This window comes from Vanessa tameamea, chromosome 20 (assembly GCF_037043105.1).
Source record: "Vanessa tameamea isolate UH-Manoa-2023 chromosome 20, ilVanTame1 primary haplotype, whole genome shotgun sequence".
Classification (NCBI taxonomy): domain Eukaryota; kingdom Metazoa; phylum Arthropoda; class Insecta; order Lepidoptera; family Nymphalidae; genus Vanessa; species Vanessa tameamea.
The window spans coordinates 1,160,203-1,187,792 of record NC_087328.1 but is presented as its reverse complement, the minus strand read 5'-3'; the positions used below and the strand labels follow the sequence as shown (position 1 = coordinate 1,187,792).

The 27,590-nt window shown below is 33.8% G+C and overlaps 1 protein-coding gene across 1 annotated transcript in view; it reads right to left on the bottom strand.

Moving 5' to 3' along the window:
- The window catches only part of LOC113403826 (hemicentin-2-like), a 169,280-nt gene that overhangs the window by 72,717 nt on the left and 68,973 nt on the right, over positions 1-27,590 (bottom strand). The window contains exon 3 of the mRNA XM_026644442.2: positions 15,891-16,038. Within this exon, the coding sequence (XP_026500227.1) occupies positions 15,891-16,038 (148 nt within the window). The remainder of the gene's footprint in view (positions 1-15,890; positions 16,039-27,590) is intronic.

Genomic DNA, 27,590 nt, shown 5'->3' with positions numbered 1-27,590 from the left:
ACTAATTACTTAACATGGGGTATTTTGTTAATATACAGTAGCAACATACAGACCTACCCACCAGGATTCAAAACTACTTGTAAAATTGTACCTGAATAAAACTTCTTTCTTAATAATAATTCTTCAGTTGATCGATAAAAAGGTTAATAAGGATCTATGGAACATATTATGTCATTCCCTTTTAAATATAGTAAATATGTATTTTTTAGTTAGAACACCGGAAATTTGTTTAACATAGTTACTACTTTGCCTGATCACAAAATTAATATAGGTAAAATTTAGATACATTCGAAGCGTGTTTAAACATATTTACTTATTTAAATAACAGTGAATTTATGCTTTAATGAATTTCAGTTTATTTATGTTGTAATAAACCAAATATATTTCGTATGATTTTTGCAATGTTAAACATAATATTTCAATTTTTGTGGTAGAGCCTTGTGCAGGCTTTAGGCGTTTAGGTTAACCACCCACTCATCAGATATTCTACTACCAAACAGCAGTACTTAGTATTGTTATGTTTTGGTTTGAAGCCTTGAAGGCTGAGTGAGCCAGTGTACAGGCACAAGGGATATATGATACCTTTTTTCCAAAGGTTGTTTGTGCAAGGATGATGTAAGGAATGATCAAGATTTCTAATAGTATTATTTGTAGTAGTCAGTGGTTCTAACTGAATTTTTAAAATTGGATCATGAGTTCCGTAAATTGCCCCTGTACATCACCTCTAGAATATTAGTGTAATTTCACATAACACACCGTCATATAAATCTACACTCAAATCAAAGAGCACTCTACTGAGTTTCTTTGTTCGTCTCAGTAAAATGTCAGTCAAAAGAGCCTACTTGAAGAAAGTATAATGTTTCGGTTATGACTTATTGAATCAGACAGTTTATTGTAATTTCAAATCGTTGATATTTTTTGAAAATGCATTACAGAATGTGTAATTTCATGCAGTAACCTCTTTACTGTTCTACTTTAAAATCATTTGAAGACATTTCGTTACTAAAATATAACAAATAAATATATAACTGCATTATTACAATATATACCTGAATATGTCATGTCTTTTTAGCTCTAATTTAATGACAAAATTGTTTGCTACAGAAGTAGTTTGACCCAAAACGAATTTTAGCTCAACTGTTTGTACATATTTATAATATACATTACAAGAGTTCGAAAAGAAAAATTAGGTGACAATATTATACTACACTTAGAATGGATTAAAATCAATGAAATTATACAAACAAAATATTTTTTAGAATATCACACAACGAGCTGATTGGTTAAAACTGTCGAGTGGCATTTACTAAAATCATTGTGATTGGTTAAAACTGTCGAATGGCATTTGCTAAAATCATTGTGATTGGTTAAAACTGTCGAATGTCATTTGCTTATAGCTTGGACCCCAAGTGAATCTAACGAAGCGGTAAGACTCTCGAGTCTTCTGCTTCAATGCTATTTCAATATAAGCAATATTGTTCCGCTGCTATGTGGGAAGAAATTGAATTGTCTTATATACTAAACTTTTTATCAGACAACGGCTTAGTTAATGCTAAGTTCTTTGTTTAAATTGTTCGCGTGTTACGATTTAAATTCTTTACTGTTTGAAAAACGAACATATTCGTTTTTTTTTTTATAACGGATTTTTTATAACGTCATCTTCATTCGCTTGATCTATTAGGAATCGGTGCAGTCATTTGTAATGATAAAATGTAATTAGTAAGGTAATAAAAAAGCAGATTTAGTCGACTTTCACGACTGTAGGTATGTACCCGGTGACATACCTACGAATCAAATCATAGTCTACTTTAATAAAGTCATTTTACATGATTAAAGTAAATTTCTATCTACCAAAGGTTCGGAATGTAGATTATTTAGTGAGTTACTCTTTTCTGATAATCAGTTACAAAGATTATTAAACAGCAACAATTGAATTATTACGCATCAAACATCAATGAGTATTACCTCCACATTTAGCGTTATTAATCAAAGTTTTCTTAACATGTAACTTATATTTTTTATTTGCCAAAGCAAGAAATTTTTGAGAAATTTAATTATATAAGCGAACACAAGGAAGGATAAATTGACTGCATAGACGGAAACCAGGTATTACAAATTATTCTTAACGTGTTTTTTATGGCATAGGTTGACGAGCATATGGGCCACCTGATGGTAAGTGGTCACCACCACCCATAGACATTAACGCTGTAAGAAATATGAAACATTCCTTATATTCATAAACATTGTAATGCGTCACCAATCTTGGAAAATAAGATGTTGTGTCCTTTATGCCTTTAGTTAAGCTGGTCTTTCGAACCCGAAAACAATAATACTTTACGATGATACAAATACATACAGCCTACTACAATCGAAGGATAAACAAACCTTAGGCTGCGATTTCCTAGGAGATCTGCTGCTTTCGCACTACAAATAGTCGATTAATACATCTTAATTTATATTACAGCACCAGTCCAATTAACTACATCCATTTCAATTTTACTTCCAAATTCCGACAGCAGTTTGGTCAATGATTCGCAAATCTTATATACTAGGAGCGTAAGCCGACTTTTGTCCCAGTGATTATGGGACGATAGCTGCATATAAAAAAGTCGGTTATGGTCTCATTTTGAAGAGCTCCATCCATAGATGCGCAGAAAGAGGATTCTTGATGGCATTTTACTGAATTGTTACGAATTAACAAAGAATTTCTTTTGAAAAAAGTTACTGGCCGGTTGGAGAGCAGTGCTAAGAAAAAAATTGAACAACGTAAACAAAATTAAAGTAAATTGTTTTCGACAAACTCCATTTCTAACTGAACTAATGTATACTATTTGATATTAAAAAAATAAGTTAAAAACGGGTTTTCATAATTTTGGCGCTTAATGTAGAAAAACAAAGTATGTCATACATAGGTTTCGAAATTCCTGCAAAATCTTTTGAATAAACGCGAAGTTTCGCGGGCGACCGACTAGTACTTAGTATTCTTTTACCAAGCGACTGGTAGAGCAAATCGTATCGCGTCAATGCGATGTCGAATGTCATTTATTTATCTTTATTTCTCCTGTGGTTGTGATAGATTATACATACGTTACTCTAATAGTCTCCAATAATGACATTTCTCTGTCGATCGAACCCCTTCACTGAATTTTGCATTTGCCAGTGAATTACAATTTGTGTTTATAATTCATATCGTGCGTGGCAATAAAAACGAACATTCTTAGGAAACCTGCCTGTATTGGACGAAAAGTCAGATGTCTATCCACAAGTGGTGGAATAATCTCTAATTTTTGAAGTCTAAATTATATACTTTAAATATTATTAGTCGTTGTCAAAACATTTAATGAAGGAATTTCTAAAAAAAAAAGTCACCTATTTTAGAATTGAATTCGAAATAACGTTAAACGTTTCATCAAAAGAAAATATAATTAACAGAAATCTCGTTACGTTTCTACCGAGATTGTCAACGCGTGTAAAGGTTGCCGCGCACTTCACCGCTCAACTTTAAAACATTTCTGATAATTTAATGTTTATTGTACACACACGAATGTATATTATAATGTATAGTTATTTATTCACTAACTAAATTATGTGGTCAATTTAAAATTAATTATTATAACTGCGGTTGTTCAATTACTGTTATACGTTGGTATTAAATGAAAGATAGTCACTTGACTTTATTGTAGTAATATATTTTATTAGTTTAGGATTCTTTACAAATGATAACTAAACTATTTTAAGATTTAATTTAATAATAATAAGTTAAGAGACTACAGCTTTATCATTAACGATTTTTTCCCGGTTTAGATATCAAGGTCAAAAAAAATCAGAGCATTTCCGGATTTTAATTTGAATGAACTCATTTAATTGACTTCGTATTTAATGAATAAAAATAATACTTGTTAAGTAAAAAATAATGTAAAAGACTCATATTATCGTATCACATAGTATATTACATAAATTTTATAAATGAGTAAACATTGTTTGAAATGATTCAAATCTATGAAAATTATATGTATATATACTAAAAAATATTATATAAGATATATAATATTTTTTAGTTTTAATATTATTATTTAATGATTCGTAGTTCACTCGCTTAAAATTTAAACTATTGACATGACAAACGTGAATTTAATATTCTTATATAAAATAAAAAATAAAGTGCGCGAAAACCTTTACCGATTGGTTCCCCAGAGCGCGGTGAACGAAATAACATTCTTATAATACGCCCCACGGGAACATTTCCTTAATCGTGACTTTTGTTTAGATACCGCTTCTCATTACTTCTCCGCCATCTTACTTTCATGTTTTTTATCGTTTCGCTTGTGAAAAAGTTTAAATTAATTTCGACTTCTTGACGTAAATGCGTCTAGAAAAACACGCAAAATACTAAAACAATCGTAACTAATTTAATAAATGCGATAGCGAGTTTTTTTTTTTCTTAACTACACTACTGATGATCATGAAAATTTGCAAAGAGGCTGTTAGGAGAACAGAAACGGACATAACAGCGGTAACACGCGGGAAAAGACCAATGGCGGAAACGAGATCTAATAAATCCTTAAGAAAAATATAAAAATGTTACTGTACTCCACTTGATAGCAAAATGTTAATTATATTTGATTATTTTGGTACTAGTTTTCGCTCGCGACTTAGCCCGCGTGTTTGGAAAGAAGTAAGTATAAAAAATGAAGCCTTCCTTTTTGGGGTTCAAGCTCGCTTCATACGAAATTTCATTGAATTGAGTTTAGTGCTTTAACCGTGAAATAGTTACATACACACAGACATATAGACAGAGTTACTTTACATTACATACATAAATTAACAGCCTGTAAATTTCCCACTGCTGGGCAAAGGCCTCCTCTCCCTTTGAGGAGAAGGTTTGGAGCATATTCCTCCACGATGCTCTAATGCGGGCCTGTGAATACAGATGTGGCCGAATTTCGTTGAAATTAGACACATGCAAGTTTCCTCACGATGTTTTCGTTCACCAGCACAAGGTAATTATAAACACAAATTAAGCACATGAAAATTCAACGGTGTTTGCCTGGGTTTGAACCCGCAATCATCGGTTAAGATGCACGCGTTCTAACCATTGGGCCATCTCATCTCGAGAGTTACTTTAGCATTTATGATATAAGTATACATTATACAGTTACTATTTTTCCTTATACTCGTATCATTTTAGTCTAAAGCATGTAGAGCCGTTAGTGCTACGCCGGAACTCTTTCCGGTCGTGTCGGCTTACGGTTCCCTCGGATTATGAGAGAGGGAATAGAGAGTGCACCTGAATATATCATGTTCAGCTCTACATTGATAAGCACCACAATTACCGACATCTTACAGTTTCTATCTAAGTCAAATATCATAATGTATTTTATTCAAGTAAGCTCTACAATAAATCATTTTCGAATCATCAATATTTATAATCTGCTACCGTTTCGGAAAGCAGCCTTCGCGAGAAGAAACGTCAAGAAATTCGCATAGTTGCTCTTTTAAATGAACAGATTAACAACGATATATTCACAATTGTTGTTTAATCAGTCATTTTAACTATCATACTAAATCGCATACACTTCCAGTTCTCTTAAATATTAATACTCTAAAGATTTTGGGCGTATTGACAGTGACCTTGAATTCGCTAATAGCGGAGCGTTTATTCCAGCTAATTTATAGCTGAACCTGCGGCTTTACCCGAACTTCACCCATAGCAAACAAACCGTGGACCCCTATTTTACCCGCTCGAAGGGTGAATTAAAAATGTAGCCTGTGAATGAAAAATGTGTGTGTGTGTTCAGCATATATGCGAACGCTTCGTTACTCGGTAAAAATTATAAATAAAAAAATATGAATCTACAAAACATTTTTACGTCGATATAGTTATCGTACAAGATAGTGCTATTTATAAAAACAGTTTTTCACATTACAATAACAGTAAGTAAATGTTCCAGTGCTGGATAGAACCCCTCCCTCTTCCCGAAGAAAGAAGTACAAAGATTTTCCACCACTCTATTTCAATTCCTCATAGCAGATACACATGTGGTATAATCATTCATTCATGCGAAAAATGGTTTACAATCAATATGTTCCTTCACCGTCGAGCACGTGAAATACCAGTAGTGCTTGCCAATTTTTACCCACAATTTCGCTTAAGGTTCACGTTTTCTAGCCACTCGGCCACCTCAGCTCTATGTCGAATTAGTAAAATTTAAGTAAAACCACATTAAATTGATTGGCATAATGACAGATGTCAACGAGAATTCAATGATAGGGTGCATTGAACGTGTATTTCCGATCCATTACACGAACGACGACATATTTGTGGAGGAAAGCAATTTAGTATCCACTAATATGCACCGTGTCAATCATTTGTGGCACGGGTATGGATAATCTACTTTATAACACGCTTCGTTAGCCACAGGGCTGATACAGCGCTGTATTTCGGACTTATTTCCATAAGCAGAAATATTGATACGTTTAAAAAGTTCTACTGAAACTAATTGGTAATCTGGTGTCGTTCCAGTTTTAGTATATGTGCTATGGACTGGATAAGAGGTAATCTTTTATAATGGATGAGTATTTTGGCCATACCAGAAATTGTCCAAGAAGTCTAGTCAACTGCGCAAGACATATTATTGCCAGTACAACAGTCTATTTCTCACTCTCACTGAGAATGGGAAGACAAATCCGACTTAAATAGAAAGAGTACAGATGCCCTTTGAAAAAATGGTCGACTTGTATCTGCAAATACATTGTTACATGAACCTGGACCTTTGCATTACGTAACTTGTACCCATAATAGCAGATGCTTTTACGATTTTCAATTTTAATTGAGGTCAAAACACTTCAAACAGCCGCTAATTTTCATGTCAATCATATGTCAGTAATCCACTTTGGTGCACGCTTGGTTAGGTGCTGGAGAAAATTTTATTAATAGCTTCAACTTTTATGAGCTTCCGATAATTTTAGCTATTACCATATAATACGCTGGGACTCGATATCATAAATATTGAAGTATTTTTTTTAAAAATTCTGACAATTAAGGTATTGGCGTCTGATGTCAGAAACGATGGCTTTTCTTAAAGCAGGTTACCCAGCTCCATAGGAGGTCTCATATTAGGCAAGTGACTCCGGGATCACAAATTACTCTCTATCCATTTAGTTTCAACTCGACAGCACTGGAGAAAGTTCGAAGACTGTCCTTGTTTTCCGAGGCATGAAAATGTAAACACTGGGGACTTTCTATCTCCGGTCTGCTACTGAAAACTGTTTGATCTGAGAATTCAGCCCAAGAACCCATTGAAGCTTTAGAATCTGGGTAATAAATTAAGAGCTATATACAAGACCATGGACTAAAACTAATACTAAGGCTTGTAGTGGGGTCTTAATTATTAATAACATTTATTAAAAAAAAAATACTCAAACGTTTTTTATTTCCTCATAAGGCTTTTAGTATTGATTTTCTAGTGCATGCGGTACGAGTTTTAAACGTAAACTATTACGTTTGCGTTAATAAAATATGCATTATGCTATAGAGGAAAGTGCAGCGTCCCACGCGGATAATTTTGAAGTTACTCCATTTAACTTTTTAACGCATACGTTTTCGTTCAAAGCTTGGACTAGTATTAGCGAACGGAACATACAGACAATTGAACTGTATATGTTTTAAGTTTTGTTTTTACAGTTATATTTTTGGACAATGAATATTTTTGAGCCAGTCTAACTACAAGCACACTTGCTAACTACTTAGATCCCAAAGGGCGGATTGGAGATGTAAGGAATGATTAAAATTTCTGACGGCGCCAGTGTCGATAGACGGTGGAGTCCACTTACCATTAGACGGTCCATTTGCCCTTCCGCCTACTTATTTCATAGAACGTAAACGTTGTATAAGCTTTCATAATAATATTCCTCTCGTTTTCCGTTTATAATAACATAAAATCGAATTCAAAATCAATTTAACCTATATTTTCAACATTATAATAAAAATTACCAATTTTTATTCACAGTGTTCAATATAAATTCGAAACATTTTATAAGTATGACAGTTTTCGTAACATAATAGAAGTTATTATTGATGGCTTTTAACGCAAAATCTTACCAAGTAACATTCAGGGAATAATGTCCTCTAAATTGGTACAAGCAAATGCTATTAAGCAAAGAAACGAATTGGATTAAATAGTCTATGACAATCGGGACAGTTTTAGCTTTGAAACCTCTTTTTTTGTCGTAATTTTTCATCTGTAGGCTTGGAAATTTATTATCTTTATTATTTAGTTTATGTTAACTCAGTTTTTTTTTAAACAAAGTACAAATTTCAAATCATTTTCAAGTTAGAGACGTTGCTCTTTCTAATTGAAGTTCGAGAATCTACCCTGGCTTGAAACGAGATGCCTAAAGAATCCTGCCTGCCTGAGAAAAATCTAGAAAAATTATGTTTTACAAAAATAACATTATATTTTTATGTGAAATAGTTTAACTGATCGTTTTATTTTCAAGGCCATCTAAAGGCTTTGGTTTCTTAATATCGATTAAAAACAATTATTCTTTAAGGACTCTTTTAATGCATCTATTATATCTAACCATATTTATCATCACATCTGCTCTCGTTTTCAAGGTCATGTGTTTCTAACAAAAATAATAAAAATTGCGTTTTCATCAACCTCTCATGGATTTCACACATACATACATAAATTCAATATACTCAACTTAAAATGTAATTTTTACAGAAAATTCCAATCGAAGAAGCAAAATATCTATTTATAATACAATATGTCACTGAACTACTTATATACACTTTTAATTTACTTCCAAAGTTACGAACAAATTCTCTAACGTTATATCATAGATTTTTCAAGACCTCGATCAATGAAATCACGTTAATTCAATGTCCAATTTGTTTATTCATCTCTATTCTTTCTACGATTGGAAAAGGCTATAAAAGGTTGTATGAAATAATTTTATCAACTATACACACCAAAACACGTATAAAGTTTGTATTTCGTAATATCTCGTTAAGGTTCTTTGTAAGACACACTTTTTTAAATTCAAAAATGAAAAAGGTCCAATATCGATTCGATGAATGTCAGCCCTGGCGACGTTAACGAGGTGTGCAGAGACAACGTTGCCTGAACGCCTTCCGCAAACTCGAATATTCGCCACATCAAAGGCGGGCTTTTATTTTTTCATATACCAGGTCATTGCACCCGATTTTTAATTAATATATAACATTCATGACTTAAGGCTAATTATTCTACTGGAATCGCATGTGAAATGGATAAATCGTCGTTTCATTATTTGCTTGCCTTGATCCCATTTATTTGGTGAGCTCAGTGCGCAAACTGCATGAAAAACTAGTATGGCATATTTTCACAGATGACTGCTTGTCTGACAGCAAATATAGATCAATGACCTCAACGATAATGCCTTACGTACTTAAATCGTTTCTTACGCTATCTGCGATATTAGATGAAAACCTCTCCATGATTTCATCTATTTTGACAGAACTATACTTCACTATCTGTAGATAGTACCGGCTTCGAACCTATAGGTTCGAAGCCGGTAAACGACTACTGAATTTTATGTGGTTGAAAGGAAAATGTCATGAGAAGATATTCTTCCACCAAACAGCAATGCTTAGTGTTGCCAGTGTAACTACAGGCACAAGAGACATAACATATTTGTTCCCAAGATTAGTGGAGCACAGTAATTAATGGTTTATATTTTTGACAGCTCCAATGTCAATGACCGGTCGTGACCACTTACCATTAGGTGGCACAAACACTGAACCTATTCCGATTAAGGAGTTTCTTTGTCAATAACTTTCTAAAAAGATCACGTCAATATAATTTCGCGTTGTATTAAGAACGATTTCGAGCAAATTCAATATTCGGAAAAAATGTTTCATGGCTTAGCATCCGTAACACAATATCTTATTATACAAATATTATAAAGGGAAATAATTTGTTTGCAGGGGGAAATCTTCGGAATTATTCATCCAATTAAAATATTATTTTTTCACTGTTAGAAAGCTGTAGTATACCTGAGTTCTTTGAGGTACCAATTATATGATTATCTTTATTAAAATATTATATGCCATGCAAAGCCAGGATAGGTCGCTAGTATTATACTCAAAAAGGTGTTGAAACTCAAATTACAGATTAGATTTTAGTTTATTTTAACACTAAACAATCTGTTTCGGTTTACAGCAGTATCGGTAAGAGAAGCCGTTGGCTTTTCGGTCAGCTAGTCTAAATATAGGTACAATGTACGTAGCGCCTTATTTCTTACGATCTGTCCTCCAAATAAAATTATGAAAAATTGTCATGTACTTATTAACAAATACACATACAAACAAACCTACGTTAGAGGTAAATAACTTTTCCTTTTTTAAATTGGTGAAAGTATTCGAGACTGAATAGTTTTCTTAAATATTTGTAATAATAGCATAATTTATTATTACAAAAACAAAAAAACCAACACCATATTTTATAATACTGAAGAAATCTTTTAACGTCCGTTGTTCCAACTCAGTCTGTGTATACGTCATTCTTATTGAAAAACTGACATAATTATAAAACATACCAGCCCGCAGCTAATCCAACAGACAGTGGAAACTAAGCGTTTGTTCTCTTTACACAAAAGAATAAAACAAAATATCTTGCCTTAAAACTAAATGAAGAAATGTGCATGACATTTAAATTTGTTCTAATAAAAGATATCGTCAAGTTAAATAGCAATGGATGATAGAACTGAACTACTAAAATAACTCTATAAAATAAATTAATACGTACCCTTGTCATCAAATCTGCGTATATGTTTTGACTTTTATGAAATGAATATAAGTCGTTTTCAAATATATTGTTTGTTAATAATGCGATTTGATGTTGATAGTTTGATTTTATCGATACAAATGCCTTTGTTTAGCTTTAGCATATAAAGCCCTTAGTCTATTATTATATTCATAATTATTTGTTTACTGGTAGAAGATCTTCTCAGAGCCAATGGTGGACTATATTATAACCATTACGTCGATTAATTTCTGATAAGTCTGATATCGATATCAGTGTAAGTATGACATAGATTTTCGACCTAATGTGAATCAGGTCCAGGGCTATCGAGATTTATTTAAGACCATAACAAATTCGTAAATATAAAAGGTAAAGTCACAGTCGTTAAATGCCACATACGGTTCAAATGTGGTAATAGAAATGCATGGAACTTATTTCAGCAAGTAGCTTTACTGGATACACTTGTGGCAAAATTTAATATAAACAGTTACAGATAACTTCGCGATACCCTCATTTTTCTATTGAATCAAGCACGGGATAAAAAACAGTGGTACATTATGAAGTATTATATCCCAAGATGGTCTGTCAAGGTCACATCATCTGTATAAATTTAAGAAGAAAAAAACATTACATTTTCTAATATAAATTATCATTACTCTTACTTATAAAAATTCAAAGAAAAAATTACCGAAGAAAATAGAAGACGAGAAGAACTAACTGCACCAAGAAAGCAGATATTGTGTCTTCTCGATAATACAAGAGGTTAGCCTATAAAGTATATTTTGTCATTTAGCTCTATCTAAATAATAAGTATAATAAATCAAATTTACTATAACAGTAGCGGCATGTTAATGTAGCTCTGCTGGGCCTCCTCTCCATTTTGAGAAGAAGGTTTGAAGCTCCACCACGCTGCTCCAGTAGGTTAGTGAAACCACACATGGCAGATTATTATCCACCACGTGGGGTTTTCTCACGATATTTTCCCCCAACGCCGAACACGAGAAGAATTACGAACACCAATTACATTAGCAGCCTGTAAATTTCTTACTGCTGGGCTAAAGTCTCCTCCCCCTTTGAGGAGAAGGTTTCGAGCATATTCCACCACGTTGGTGGAATACACACGTGGCAGAATTTCGTTGAAATAAGACTTCTCACGATGTTTTCCTTCAACGCCGAGCACAAGATGAATTATAAACACAAATTAAGCACATGAAAATTCAGTGGTGCCTATCTGACTTCTAACCACTGGGCCATCTCGGCTTCGATTAAACTCATGGAATAAGTGGTGCTTGCCCATTTACATCACGGTTCTATCAAATTTACGGAGGAAAATTTTGTATCAACTCCGAAAAACCCAGCAATAAATCGTATTCAATTAATAGCCAAACTGTAATCATTCGGGCACATAACAATGAATCATTACAGCATATTTTGTCGATTACGTCATTAATTTGACGATAAACGGATATTGCTTTGGATGATTTAAATACAACATTTGCCATAATTAATGGCGTGTATCCTCTAGAACTGTGCTCTATAATAAATAATATATAATACATAAAGCAGACATAATTATTAGCTATTTATTAATTGTTATTACGCCAAACATAAGATTCGTTTTTGGTAAATTGGCAATATCATTACTTTTCTCGTTTGCTCAATTTGTATGTGTAAAATTGTGTTTGGCTGTGATGGCAAACAACGTGACGGATGAATTGGACTAAAATGGGAAACTTTCTGCTTAAGAGGAACGGAGGCCCATTCCCGGCGGTGGAATTTTTTTTATATAAAATTTATATTTATATAAAATCAATGATCCTCGTCAACATTTAAACTCGTGATTTTCTATTAAATTTTAAATGTTTTATCCATTGGGTCATTTCGTCTCTTACACTATTACACCAATAATAATAACTTCATGAAAAAAACAAAATGCCTACAAAAAATGGACTTGAAATTATAAAACTACCACGATTTTCAATATTAAGCTTACTGTTTTAGTCATTTTCTAGATATAATTGTCGTTGGTCTGCTCACGGTTCAAATAATCATTTTAGAATTTTGCAACGAAACAATAGCACTCAGTGAAACTGCCACTAGTCCGTAATATGGTTTCTAAGAAGAACCAACAAGAAACTCACATTTACAAGTACACCACATGAACGCACACATCAACGTATGTGAACATAAACTTACATCTACATCGAAAGTATACACACACACACGTATACGGTAAGAGCTTGAAACCAGATACCTCATAAATGTACTTCGTACATTCATAAAAACAGCGCTAGAGGCACACGACTGAAATATGAATCTATTCTATCGGTATATCAGTTATTATAATACAGACATAACATATAATAGGCAATCAAACTTATTCATGAATTTCTGAAAATAGGTAGATTTATTTCTTTAAGTATTTTTTTTTCGGTATCATTTACAATACAGAGTCAATCTCACGGTACAGTCTACGAGCGACTTTTTTCCTTCTTCGTGAAACATCGTAATTGTTTATTATTGAAATTATAATAAAAGAAAATCAATGACTAAATTTGGAGTAAAAACTTACAGTGGCAGTGTGTAGGACCCACACTCTCACGGAGAAGCGACGACTATCTAGAACACGCGCCACTCGAATAGTTAGGAGTAGAAAGCGGAGGCATGACGGACATCATGACGTTTGCCGTCACGCCGTACGGTTTTTTCTTATATGTACAAAAAACAACAATGGCAAATAAAAAACTTAATTTTAATTGCATCCTGTCAAGTTACGTTACAAAATAGACCAAAAAATTATCTGCTCTGACTGCCTCGATACTCTAGTGGCAAGATGAGGCCAAGTCTGAGGTTTTGAATTTAAGTCCCAGATAAAAAGTTATTAGGTTTTTCCGTCAAAGTATTCTCAGCAACAACGTGGAAGTTGGGAAAGTGTACATTCCCTTGCCACGGAAGCACCATAAAACCGTTGGTCATAGTCCTGAACTCTTCAGTTGTGTCAGATTATGCCTGTATTTATGTACTACAATATTATGTCCTACGTAGTTCATAGTGAAATCGTTGATGAGGACATCGTCATCATTATTATAGAGAAACTTTCCTCCATGTTCAATTCCTATTCATTACCTTTTTTTATATTTTAGGTGGCAAACGAGCAGGAGGCTCACCTGATGGAAAGTGACTACCACCGCCCATGGACATCTGCAACACGGAGGGGCTTGCAGGTGCGTTGCCGGCCTTTATATATATATAATTCTAAAATAAAAGTAGCCCAAGTTATTACATCAGCTATATGCCAGTGAAAGTCCCGTCAAAATCGGTCCAGCCATTGCAGAGATTAGCCGGAACAAACAGACAAAAATGGTAAAAAGTGTTATTTTTGAATATGTACCGTGTATACGTACATATGCATTTAGTAAAAAACGTTTATTTGAATATTCGAAACAGACACTCCAATTTTATTACATGTGTGTAGAAGATTTAAAAGATACATTCATTGAGTGTTTCTTTTACGGGTCACCAGATAGTAAGTGGTCACCAGCGCCTATATATTGGCGTTGTACGAAATATTAACCATTCCTTAGATATCCAATATGCCACCATCCTTAGGAATTAAGATTTCATGTGCCTGTAGTAATACTCACTCTTCAAACCGGAACACATTAATACAAATTTTTTGCTGTTTATTGTATTGTTTAGAATAATATATTTGAATTAAGGATATTTTATAAGGTACCCAAAACATAATATTTTTTTAATACTTTATGTCCCCCACTGGGCGCCATATTGAATCAAGTGTGGCTTTCCATAGTCTATATGTGGTGCACAATCAAGATCGTGCATCTTAACCGATGATCACGGGTTCAAACCCAGGCACTGAATTTTCATGTGCTTAATTTGTGTTTATAATTCATCTCGTGCTCGGCGTTGAAGGAAAACATCGCGAGGAAACCTGAATGTGTCTAATTTCAATGAAATTCAGCCACACGTGTATCCACCAACCCGCATTGGAGCAGCGTGGTGGAATATGCTCCAAACCTTCTCCTCAAGAAGAGGCCTTAGCCCAGCAGATGATTAGTGATGTGATAAGTTTAGAAGATATGCAAGAAAAGATAAACATAGTTGCTGATATCAAACATAAAATGGAATCTAAATATTTCAATGTTTTTATTAAATATCGATGGAAACTAGGTACTTCAGTAATGTGATTACAACTGATCACAGGGATTACAATAAGATTATTAAAAGATTAACCGGTTAATGGACGCGATCTGCGCTACTTTTAGAAAATACATTGTCTGTAACGTTTTGTATTATTTGAATTATTCAACTTAATCATAGTTTAAAGCCAATTGTAGTAGATGGTCGTCGCCCTACCTTTTTACTTTTAACAATTTCTATCATGCCAGTAATTATACTAACTCACTCACGACTTAATTCATGGTTGTAGGACTTTATGAAAGTCTGTTTGGATACCACCCGCCCATCACATATTCAATCGCGGAACAAAATATTTAGTACTGATGTGTTTCGGTTTAAGGAGTAAGTGTTCTAGTGTTACTTCGAGCGCAAGGAATATGACTTTTCTTAGTGGCACAGGAATGGCTAATATTTCTTAGACCACCTGTATATAGACGTCGGAGAACACTTGTCATCAAGTGGCCTATTCGTCCGTCTGTTTATAAAAAGAGATGAATACGATATATTGCTATTGAACACTATATAAAGATGAGTTGATGCCTAACGAAATGTGTTTGCTGCGTATCAGTAAATGTACTCCAGAAGAAACATTAGGAAATAGAATTAGCTAGAATAAGTAGCCAACCATTTGTAAAACCAAGCACTTACCGACATGATCTGGCTTCGAACATCATATGAAAATCAATAATAAAACTCGACTAGTAAGTGAACAAGGGTCAGATCACCAGATCCCTTGCTATTCTCACAACTGTATCCTAATAGCTTAGGACTAGAGCGACAACGGCAGAAAGAGAATGTTCAAACAATTTTAACGTCATGTCAAAACTATAACCGTCGCATTCCGGAAATGACAAAATACGGAAGCGAAGAGGAAGATGAATATAAGTTTGTTTGTCTTACCTGTAAAGCGGCTTGCCACCCGCGTGTCTGAACCAGAGCACCATGTAGACTCTGTCTTCGTTGGAATCAGGTTCAATGTCGCAAGGCAGGGTGGCGGTACGTCCCACCACTGCCTCGACGTCCACAGTCGATACTGGAACAAAGTCGACTAAATTTTAATTGATTTGAGTACTTTATGAAACATTACTTACTATGCATAACAATTTTTAATTAAGACATTATAATTTAATATTTTTAGTCCTCTTGATACTTTTAATAAGTAGCGAATAAAACGAGTCAGTAATTATTTTTAATAAAACCAGAATAGTACCTCTTTACTTGTAGTTCCTTGGCTTTCCTAGCAATTACATTTCAATAGAATTTTAAATGCTCGTTTTCTATTTCTCAAACGACTTCATACAAATTCTTCTCATAAAAAATACTATTTAACCGCCTGCCAGTTTTATCAGGGCAATATATATTTTTGATTATCTAATTACTTTTGGATTTAGAAGAGCGATAGAAAGAGATCTAGTATGCTTATATAGTTGACACTAAACTAAACTTAAGGGAAGAAGCTTTATTCTCAAATGATAATGATATAATAATGAAGTTGAAAGCCTTTGTTAAGTCCGATTATAGACTTTGTTAATTCCGGATTAATTAACCTATTTAACTAAAACGTATCAAAAAGAACCCATTTTTAACTGACAGAAACAGTAATGTACTCAAAAATTACTTTTAACTTGGTATATTGTACTTTATAAATATATTTTTTGTGAAGTATCCATTGCAAGATAATGTTGTTAATTTAACATTTATCACAAGCAAAATAATACTGCGTACTACACCAGCGGTAGGGCTCTGTGATATGCACACGTTTGGGTAGGTACTAAACTCTCATCAGATATTATCCTGTCAAACAGCAAAACTTAGTATTGTCCTGTGCTGATTTGTAGTGTAAGTGTAGTACCTTTAGAACCTCAAATCATATAACGTGAATCATAAAAATAATATTAATAAATATCCACACACAAACAAAAATTACATATAACACCTAGAAACTTTGAATATAAAATAAAAGCATGCAATTGGAGTTCTTATCACTAAAGCAGTGATCTCTTTTAGACAACAATACACACATACCTACATTAGCAGCCTGTAAATTTCCCACTGCTGGGCTAAGGCCTCCTCTCCCTTTGAGGAGAAATGAAATATAATAATAATAATAATACCGCCGAGCACGAAATTAATTATAAACACAAATTAAGCACATGAAAATTTGAACCCGTAATCATCGCTTAAGATGCACGCGTTCTAACCACTGGACCATCTCGGCTCATCAGACAACAATAACTGGTAAAATATTAACGAATATCTCCTGTATTATATAATTTTAGATAGCCTATTTTGCAACCTAGAATTCTAGATATTTTACGAGATTCACTGCAATGCTACAGCGTGGCATATAATAATTGATTGCCGACGATCACCAATAATCGATTTGTGGATACTCATATTTCTTAGTCAGCTTACCCTATTTTTATCATTGGCAATTCAATGTAGCGACGCTGGCAACTAATTTGTGGAATATTTATTCATGATCTACATATTTACCTCTATACTAGGATTTTAATAAACACAAATAAGAATTCATATTATTTTATAAAGTTGCTTTTTAGATTTACTGAAAGACTGCAAACATTATGAAAAATTGCAAAATTTTAAGTCTTTGATGTCTAGATCAAGCTATGCTCATATTATTAAAATAAAAATCATGATATATTTTTATTTAAGGAGACTTATAAGCATTTTATCGTCATTTTAGAATAACATACTATTCTTCCTTTTTTATGATATAGGCGGACGAGCATATGGGAAACATGATGGTAAGTGGTCACCACTGCCCATAGGCAATGGCGCTGTAAGAAATATTATTCATTCTTTATATCACCAATGCCCCATCAACATTGAGAACTAAGATGTTATATCCCTTGTGTCTGTAGTTACACTGACTCACTCACCCTTCAAACCAGAACACAACAATACTGAGTACTCCTGTTTGGCGGTACGAATTGTAGTTTTCAATAAGGTTCACCTAGAAGGGGTAAGATTCTTATCCACTTAAACCACTGCGGTGGCCATCTTCGACACGAATCAAAAAGCATTGGTCGATATAAGAGACCTCCTGAGGCTCGGAGGAGCTCTCTTCAGAGGCAAAGGCTATCTCGACCAAGCCGCTTCATCGCTTCGAGCGCTCTTAGAAAGGGCACGATTACTCTGTTCTGACGAAGGTCTGCTGATAGTTTCTCGCGTCCATATCCACCAGAACATCTTCGCTGCGATAGATCTTAGTCAACAATTATTCTATCGTGACGATTCAAAAGAACTTATCTAGTGTCCTCGAATCGCACGACAATAAAAGAGAAATAAACAAAATTTGACATCGAATCGACGCGATATCATTAGTCGAAGGCATGAATAAAATCTATGATATTCATTATGGATTAGCGAAAAAAAGCTGTTATCGTTGGACGAAAAATTAAATTAGTTATAAGTAGTTATGTGGAAAAGTGTTTCATTATTCATCATCCTCATCCTCCTGCCCTTATCCCAATTTTACTTGGGGTCGGCGCAGAATGTCTTGTTCTTCCATACTTCTCTGTCGGACGTCATCTCACAAGTAACATTCTTTCTAACCATATCGTCTTTCACACAATCCATCCATCGTTTCTTGGGTCGTCCCTACCTCTATATCCATCCACATCAAGCGTTTCATTATTAATAAAGATATATTAATCAACAACCTTTAGTAGTGTGCATTTCAACTGAGCTATGAGCATAGAATACGTATTTTAAGGTTTGTTTATCTTCATTCTTTGATTGGTACAGGCTGGATCTATTAGTATTACTAAGAGCTTACTTGAATATAGAATATTTAGATTCATCTCCATTTTGATTTCTTCTATTGTACTCTATTCCTTTCTATACTATGTTTTATTCTTGATCTATGAATAAATGTCAATAATAATTATTCAACCGAGAAGAAATGGAAATAATATCAGTAGTTAGTCTTTTTCTTTAACTATATACAATTAAATGTAAATGTCACGTATGGATCAGTGAATACGAAAAGCTTTTGTATCGTCTATCTATGTATTGTGTATTGTGCAAATCGATGTGTGTGATAATTTTAACGTGTGTTTCTGTATTTCGGTCTGCTGCCTCGTAGTCACTACATGGATGAACCAATTTTTTTTTTCTTAATGTGACGTTGTCGTAAATGATCTTAGCTATGATTAAAGGATATTTGTTTAACTGTTTGAAGATCGCCATCTCTTTTCTAGTGGGTGACGGAACCTTAGAAGCTTCTACTGATCTGATTGATTAAAAATGGAATATTATTATTGTTATTATTTCAATGATATTACAATAATTCAGTAATCCTGAGTTGAGGCTGCAGTATAATTTAGAATCATCAAAATTAAAAAAATATTCAATGTATTTTGGAAATTCATTGAGAGCCGACAATTTTTACTTATGTTGTAGACAGTTCTGTTAATATAAGAAAAAAAATATAAGTATCAAGCTGGATATGTCCTGTCCCTGTTAGAGAAGAAATATTGGAGATTATTCCATCAGCTTGAATGCGGGTTGGTAGATAGATACAAATGTGGCAAATTTTCGTCCACTACTTGTAGGTCTCCTCACGATATTTTTCTCAATCAACACGAGACGAATTATAAACACAAATTAAGCACATGAAAATTCAGCGGCGGGCTTGTCTGGGTCGTAACCTGCAATCATTGGTTACCCACAAACATTAAAGTGGTCCAAGTGGATTTCCTCAGCTCATTTATTTCAATTGTATCGTGTATTTTTGTTTTAATTGCTAGCTTCCCCGTAATACCCATCAATGAATCGACTGTCTGTCAATACATATATTTTACAAATCATTTTATAAATGCATAACATAATAATGTATTGTGACTTTGCTTATGTGTGTGCTAAATTCATGTATTTTTTTCCATTTTGTGCTCAATGGTGAAGCAAAACGTAAAGCTACCACCAACCTATATAGTGTGGTGGAAAACATTCAAACCTAAATTACTAGTGGTGAGAAAAATAGAACTTTGATGGTTCAGCGGTTAGAAGACATGACTCTTAAACAAGGTTCTAAGTTCAAATTCCGGCAAGCACCACTGAATTTCTTGTGTTCGATGGTAAAATCATCATGAGGAAACCTGCATGTGGCGTATATCTATGTATAAATCCAAGTGTACCGACCAATCCGCATTGGAGTTGCATGGTGGCGTAGGCTTCTAACCTGCTCAAAAAGAAGAGAACACCTTAACCCAGGAGTGGGACAAACACTGGCTGCTACGGAGGAGGCTTTGGCGCAGGTATAAAACATTTACAGACGTTTAAAATATAAGAATTCGTATTATTTTCTAGTAAAAACATCAAATCTTTTAGTCCATTATTACGTAACTTAGAAGGGTCTGTAATTTATTTTATTTTATTCGCAAAATTACGTACAAATGGAAGTCATTTGGTATGTAGGAAACCTCGAGTAGAGTGTTTAATGAAAATAAAAAGTATGTTAACAGAACATTACCCAAGTGCTACGTATACATTCGTACGAAGTCTTTTCCGATACATTAAAAATTATTATTATTAGCGTTGTTTAATTAATCAATGTGATGTTTTCCAAACAAATGTTCGACGTCGTTTATGAAGATTCACTGGTATTTTTTTACTTGCCACGATTCGCCACAGCAAAACGCGTATATGCAATAAAATCTGTATTGAATTTTTAAATATTAATAATTCCTTTTATAACCAATGCACCACCAACCTTGGTAACCAAGATTTCATGTTGTTTTGCGGTATAATATAATGAGTACTTTGTTCTTACGCCGTTAGACTTGCAAAAAGCTCAACAATGTAAATTACATTACTTAAGTTTATTATAATAATATATCTTATAAAATATTAATATTATCCGCCAAGTGGGAGTCTAAGTCGCACACAAAGGGTTCCGTAGCAATATCTATAAAAACGGCAAAAAAAAACCACTTTTGTCGAATGGATCAATATTTTTTTTCTGTTTTTTAGTATTTATTGTTACAACAACAACAGACATACATCATCTCTGAAAATCCCACCTATCTAACTATCGCGATTCATGACGTGTTTTGTTACAGACGAACAGACGGACGGACGGACAGCGGAGTCTTAGTATGAGGGTCCTGTTTTATCCTTTGGAAACGGAACTATAAAAACAACTAATTTAAAGTTATTTATTTTAATGTAAGGCGTGACATCGCCATAAACTACTAATCAAATTTTACGTGTTTTTTTTGCACGGCAGTGTATTACTGCCAAGTTCATAGCTCGTAGCAGTTACTAAGAATTTGTCGGACTAACTCAATAACTTATATATCCCACCGGGGTATTGCTAACCCAAAGCGAGAATTACATACATAATATTTTCTTAATAAATGAATGTCTTTGTGTTTGTTCTCTATACAGAAACGCATTATTTTTTTTAATGTAAATTGTGGACGGGTGAGCAAATGGACCAGCTGATGTTAAGTAGTCACAACCATAGACATTGATACTGTCGGAAATATTAACCATTCCTTATATCACCATTGCGCCACCAATCTTGTGAACGAAGATGTTATGACCCTGTGCCTTTAGTTACACTGACACGCTTCAAACTGGAACAATTCCATTTATAAGTATTGTTGTTTGGCGGCAGAATACCTGATCAGATTATGATGAAACTTTGTCAAAGCGCTCTGCGTATACCTCAGTCTAAACATACTTCAATGTAAAAGTTTTATGTAGACCCTTAACCTACCTGCAGCCGGGACGGTTAGCTAGTCTATTTGTAAGTGTTATGCATTTATAATTATATACATAAATATGAACTTTGATTCCGTTATTAAAAAATACTATTTTATGTAAAGCCTATTACTCCGTATGAAAGTATGTCTGATAAAAATGCATGGAATATACGATTACTCTTCGTATAAATAAACTAGACGTATGTTTTTGTACGTACATTTTTTTTAATAGATACATTTTTTAAAATATACATACAAATATTTGTTTTCAAATTTCATTCGTGTTATATAAAGCCGATTATTATGAGCCGAGATGGCCCAGTGGTTAGAACGCGTGCATCTTAACCGATGATTTCGGGTTCAAACCCAGGCAGGCGCCACTGAATTTTCATGTGCTTAATTTGTGTTTATAAATCATCTCGTGCTCGGCGGTGAAGGAAAACATCGTGAGGAAACCTACATGTGTCTAATTTCAACGAAATTCAGCCACATGTGTATTCCGCCAACCCGCATTGGAGCAGCGTGGTGGAATATGCTCCAAACCTTCTCCTCAAAGGGAGAGGAGGCCTTTAGCCCAGCAGTGGGAAATTTACAGGCTGCTAATGCTGATGCTAATATAAAATATACAAAACAGATTAGGTTAGATAATATACTATAAAGTTGCATCCATATACAACATTTCGTTTTACACATTCTTAGAGTGTATAGTTTATTTTTATGACGCCACTTTTCCACTGAATTTGATACAATAATATCAATGTATCCTATACATTGATATATTGAATATTAATTAATACATTTATAGCCGATACCTTAAAATGAGGTATTATTAATTTTCTCTTTAACAAAAATAATAATAATATGTGGTATTTGTGACGGATTCGCGCAAATGACCCTTAGAATGTCGACGAAGTTGCTTTCGGAACATATCGGAAAATTAAATATATATTAATACAGAATAATTTGTTTTGCAAAGCTGTTAGCAAAACATATGGAAAACGTAAATCTCAAGTTTGTATATCTTTACACCTCCTGCCATTGAAATGCGACAAAAAGAAAATTCTAAATTTAAATCGAAATGCAGCTTGGTAATAAAAACAACGCAAGGCGTTAAACCTTCCCAAAGTAATGAATAAAAATTAAAGATACTCCAAAGGCACGGAAAACATCTCTGTTAGGATAGAAATGTAACAATAAAAACCTCAAATAAAACAAGCTTTTTTTATAATTCAAATTAAGAAGATTTTACCACAACAAATGGACACGATGGAATTACAAGTTAAAAACTTGCAAACAGTTTTTTCCCCTAAAATAAAAACCGTTGAGAAGGAAAGTATTTAGCAAATTCATTTTAAAATTACAACGGAATTAATAAAATGATCCGCTTTCAAACAAACAACCGCCTTTAAATCCGCTTCCGTAGTTTTAAAAGTCATCCGTTTATTCATAATGAATTCTTTGTAAAGCTGAATTTTATATCTATCGAAATGAAGATTTAAAATTGCCCATCAATTTTAAATTTCAGTATGTTTAAAGAAAGCCAATCACTTAGTAGACATAAAATGAATTATATTATGAAGTTTTACAAGACTATCTGATTCTATATTCTATATAAATTACTGTATTCTACATTTAAACGATTTCAAAAATAGAAGGAGGTTGTCAAATCCGTTGTATTGTTTTTTATGTTTGTTACCTCAGAACTCCGTCATTTATGAACCGATTCGGAAAATTCCTTCTTTATTGTTTGAGAGGTATATTTGCCGTTTGATTCCATTTAAATTTGAAGTCGTTTTTTTTTTAATTTATAATTTTTAATAAGAGTCTATTTGTGGATAAAGACTATTATGGATTATGGGAGAACAGGACTGCAGATTAGTTCCTAAATTATAAGTACACACCACACGTTACCATTATTGACCGCTCACTGTGATCTCTAAGATGTTATGCTCTATATGTTAGTAATAACACTGACCACTCACTTGTCAAGTGATATAGATATATATTACAGTATAACAAGTGATGCTTGGTTACCTATACACTTAATCAGGTAGGTACATGTATGCAAAAAGTTCTAAAACTCGAAACTCAACGGGAAAGAGGAGCGTGAAATGACAGAACGATATGCGACATTGACGAAAATTATTATGAAATTTATATGATACGTGTATCAAAATGGCGTGTCATCGTAAGTAGATTGACAATATTTCACGATTATGATATGAAGTGAATTCTTACAGAATAACGCTGCAGAAATACATTCACGTTAAAACAGTTTGAAGGATTGCATTCGGCCTTGAAATTAAAGTTTACTTGGACTTTGTGCAAGCCCGTTTGGGTAGGTACCACCCACACATAAGATATTCTACCGCCAAACAGTAATACTTAGTATTGTTGTGTTCCGATTCGAAGGGTGAGTGAGCCAGTGTAACAGGCACAAGGGACATAACATCTTAGCTCCCAAGGTTGGTGGCGCATTGGCCTACATATTACATAAAAAAAAAGTTTCGGAATAACTAAAACGTACTTTTTTCAAGTTGTTTCTTACGACAGTTTTAAATGTAATATTAAATTGAAAGCTCGCAATGGTGAGATGATTATGTCCTGATTGATTTTGGCTACGGCGGCCGATCTCAAGGGAGACGAATGAACTACGCAGGACATATTATAGTGCACAGATATGGATGCACTCTTCATTTCCTAGGTCATCTACAATACCCGAAAGAGTTCAGGCGCTGGACTAACGGATTTTCGTGTTTTCGTGGCACGGGATGGGTTGATGGATAGACATGTGGCAGAATTTCAATGAAATTACACACATAGGAGACATAACAGTGGCCAAGTGCTCATATTATATAACCTGCATGATTATCAACGAAGCCAAATTCCACGCTTTCTTATCTACGAGTGAAAGGATCTCTGAATAAGTCCGCCATTGCATATTTTTTTATTAGTTAAGTTTACTTCTTAAAACAACTAAAAATATAACTATTATTTAGCAAATAGAAATGAACAGAATAGAATTGAATGTAACTATGTTTATTTTAATGTGCAATGTCTATTTATGAGTTTTAAGACTTCCGAACTTATATGTTCCAAGTCATATAATGTTCAATAAAATATGTAAAGGCAGTTCTGAAGGCTTTATCGAATGGTAGCTCGTTTGGACGCTGGTGGTCGTTACATTTTACGATAAATGAAAATACCTTCACAGAACATTTACTCATAGAAATGATATCGAGAATAAGCGATGAGCTATGGACAAATTTAAATGTTTGATAAGATTTTTAAAGTGGAATATTTTCTGCGTATTGTTGTTCGGTATCCTTATATCCTTTTTTGACAAGATGTATGCAAAGTTTCATAATAATCGATTTCCCAATTATTCGGTATATCAGGGTTTTTAATTTATGAACAGACTTGACATCGATATTCGCAAAGAAATTTTTTATACCTTTAAGGAAACATTAGTATAGTCGTAAGTTTATTTTTTATTTTATAGGTGGCTAACGAGCATGAGGCTCATCTGATGGAAAGTGACTACCGCCTGGACATCTGCAACACCAGGGGACTTGCAGGTGAGTTGTCGGCCTTTAGTAAATGAGTATAAATATAATTAAAGTAAATTGTCATCGACAAATTCCAACTGTAGCTGGACTATTTGACATTAAATTATTAAATTTAGACCAGATTTCATCATTTCGGCGCTAAATTTAGATGGGCGACTTGCAGTTTACAATGGAATGAAATCAAAACAAAAATCTTTTGAATAAACGTTTCGCGGGCGACCCGTTAGTTTTTATTTAATAGTCTTTTAAACACCTGTAGTGGTGTATCACACTACATCAGTCCGTGTATTTTTGATATATAAAATTATATATTATAGCAGAAGAGCATATGGCTGCTTAACCGTAAGTGGTCACCACCAACCCTTGGTACTAACATGTTTTGTCCCTTGTGTGTGTAGTTACACTGACCCACTGAAACACTGTCTTTTTTTTACAGTACCAATGTATACGTTGTAATAACTTACAGGTCATTTGTAAGTCTGCCTACATAATTAATATATGTTTAATCTGACTGACTATTCGTGCCACTTCCATCATAATCCCTGTTTTGAGGATACCGCAGACGTTCGAACATTTTGTTGGTAACTGCGGCCTTTATGCTGTCGTAACTCAGATATTTCAGTAGTAATTCATTCGTGAATGTTGATACATCTTTGTTAATTAATACCGCATGAACGACATCCCTTTGTAAGTTTCGTACATTCAATTAGTCGGTCCACATATTTCCAAAGATTTTAGATCAACTATTTGATTATTGGTCCAAACATTTGATCATTCAGACCAAGACTGATCTATAGCTCATGATTGCTTTAATTATTATTAATGAACGAGCTTTGAATTTTGTGTGAGAAAAATTGTGTTCCAATAAAATTAAAAAACAAAAATATTATTTTTCATATTTTTATCGCAAACATAATAGCGCGAATCGTTTATTATCAGCATCCACACATTAATATTATATACGAACATCCTTTTTTAATTTGTTTTTCTTTTTTTTATTTATTTAAAGGAAAACAAATAAATGTCATTTTTATTCACCATTCACTCATTCTTTTCATTCTACAAGAGTCTACAGTCCTTTATACATTTTTAACGATTGAACTTTACGATTTCTCGTTCCATACTGACGATATAATCGCATTAATGGATTATTATTGCACTGAATTAACTATCTCCTCCTCCTTATAAATATCAATTACATCAAAATTATACTATGCTAAAATTATTGCTCGACAAATTCAAATTCATAGCGTCAATAGTTTTCTTGACCAAAAAATCCCAAAAAATTTAAACTTGCCTCTGTCGCTAAATAAAAAAAAATGTTAACAAAATTTTATGTGCCAGAGGTGACTCAATTAGTCACTTCATATCAATATATTCGAGTGATTTAAGATATTCTAAGCTATCTTGAGATGGCCCAGTGGTTAGAACGCGTGCATCTTAACCGATGATCTCGGGTTCAAACCCAGGCAGGCACCACTGAATTTACATGTGCTTAATTTGTTTATAATTCATCTCGTGCTCGGCGGTGAAGGAAAACATCGTGAGGAAACCTGCATGTGTCTAATTTCAACGAAATTCTGCCACATGTGTATTCCACCAACCCGCATTGGAGCAGCGTGGTGGAGTATGCTCCATACCTTCTCCTCAGCGGGAGAGGAGGCCTTAGCCCAGCAGTGGGAAATTTACAGGCTGATTATGTTATTATGTTATGTTAAGCTATCTTACTATTGCACTAGGAAAACTGGTGTGTAAGTCAAGAAGTACTTTTTCAATTCGAAAATACGTTACTACACGTAAAGATGTTAATATCACAGCGTATTTGAATAAACAACCCCAGGGGAGTCATTTCCCTCACCGCCACATTCGCGTTTAGGCGTCAATTTTGCGCCGGATTTCCGTTCAGTGTCTTGGGATTCTAAATCAACATTAGCAGATGGCCCTTGTGACTTGTGTCTTTAGTGAAAATTTAATCTACAATTTTGTCTTCGAGACTAAGGAAGTCTAGATGATTACTTTTTGTTATGTATGAGTTTGCAGTAATAGTGGTTATTATTTAATGGATTTTGGTCTAGTGACTAATTTAATTTTCTGCGAATTCCAGGGACTTGGAATTGGAATTAGTTTTTGGGATTGTCAAGAAACTCTTCATAGCAGCTCTTGGTTTGGATGTTGGCATTGTGATACACAATGTTGGTGGGCATTGTATATTGGCCACATAGATAAGGTCGCAGGCCGAAGCCCTAGGTTCAAACCCAGCTCAGTGCGATAAAACGATATTAGGATTTTCTGACGAA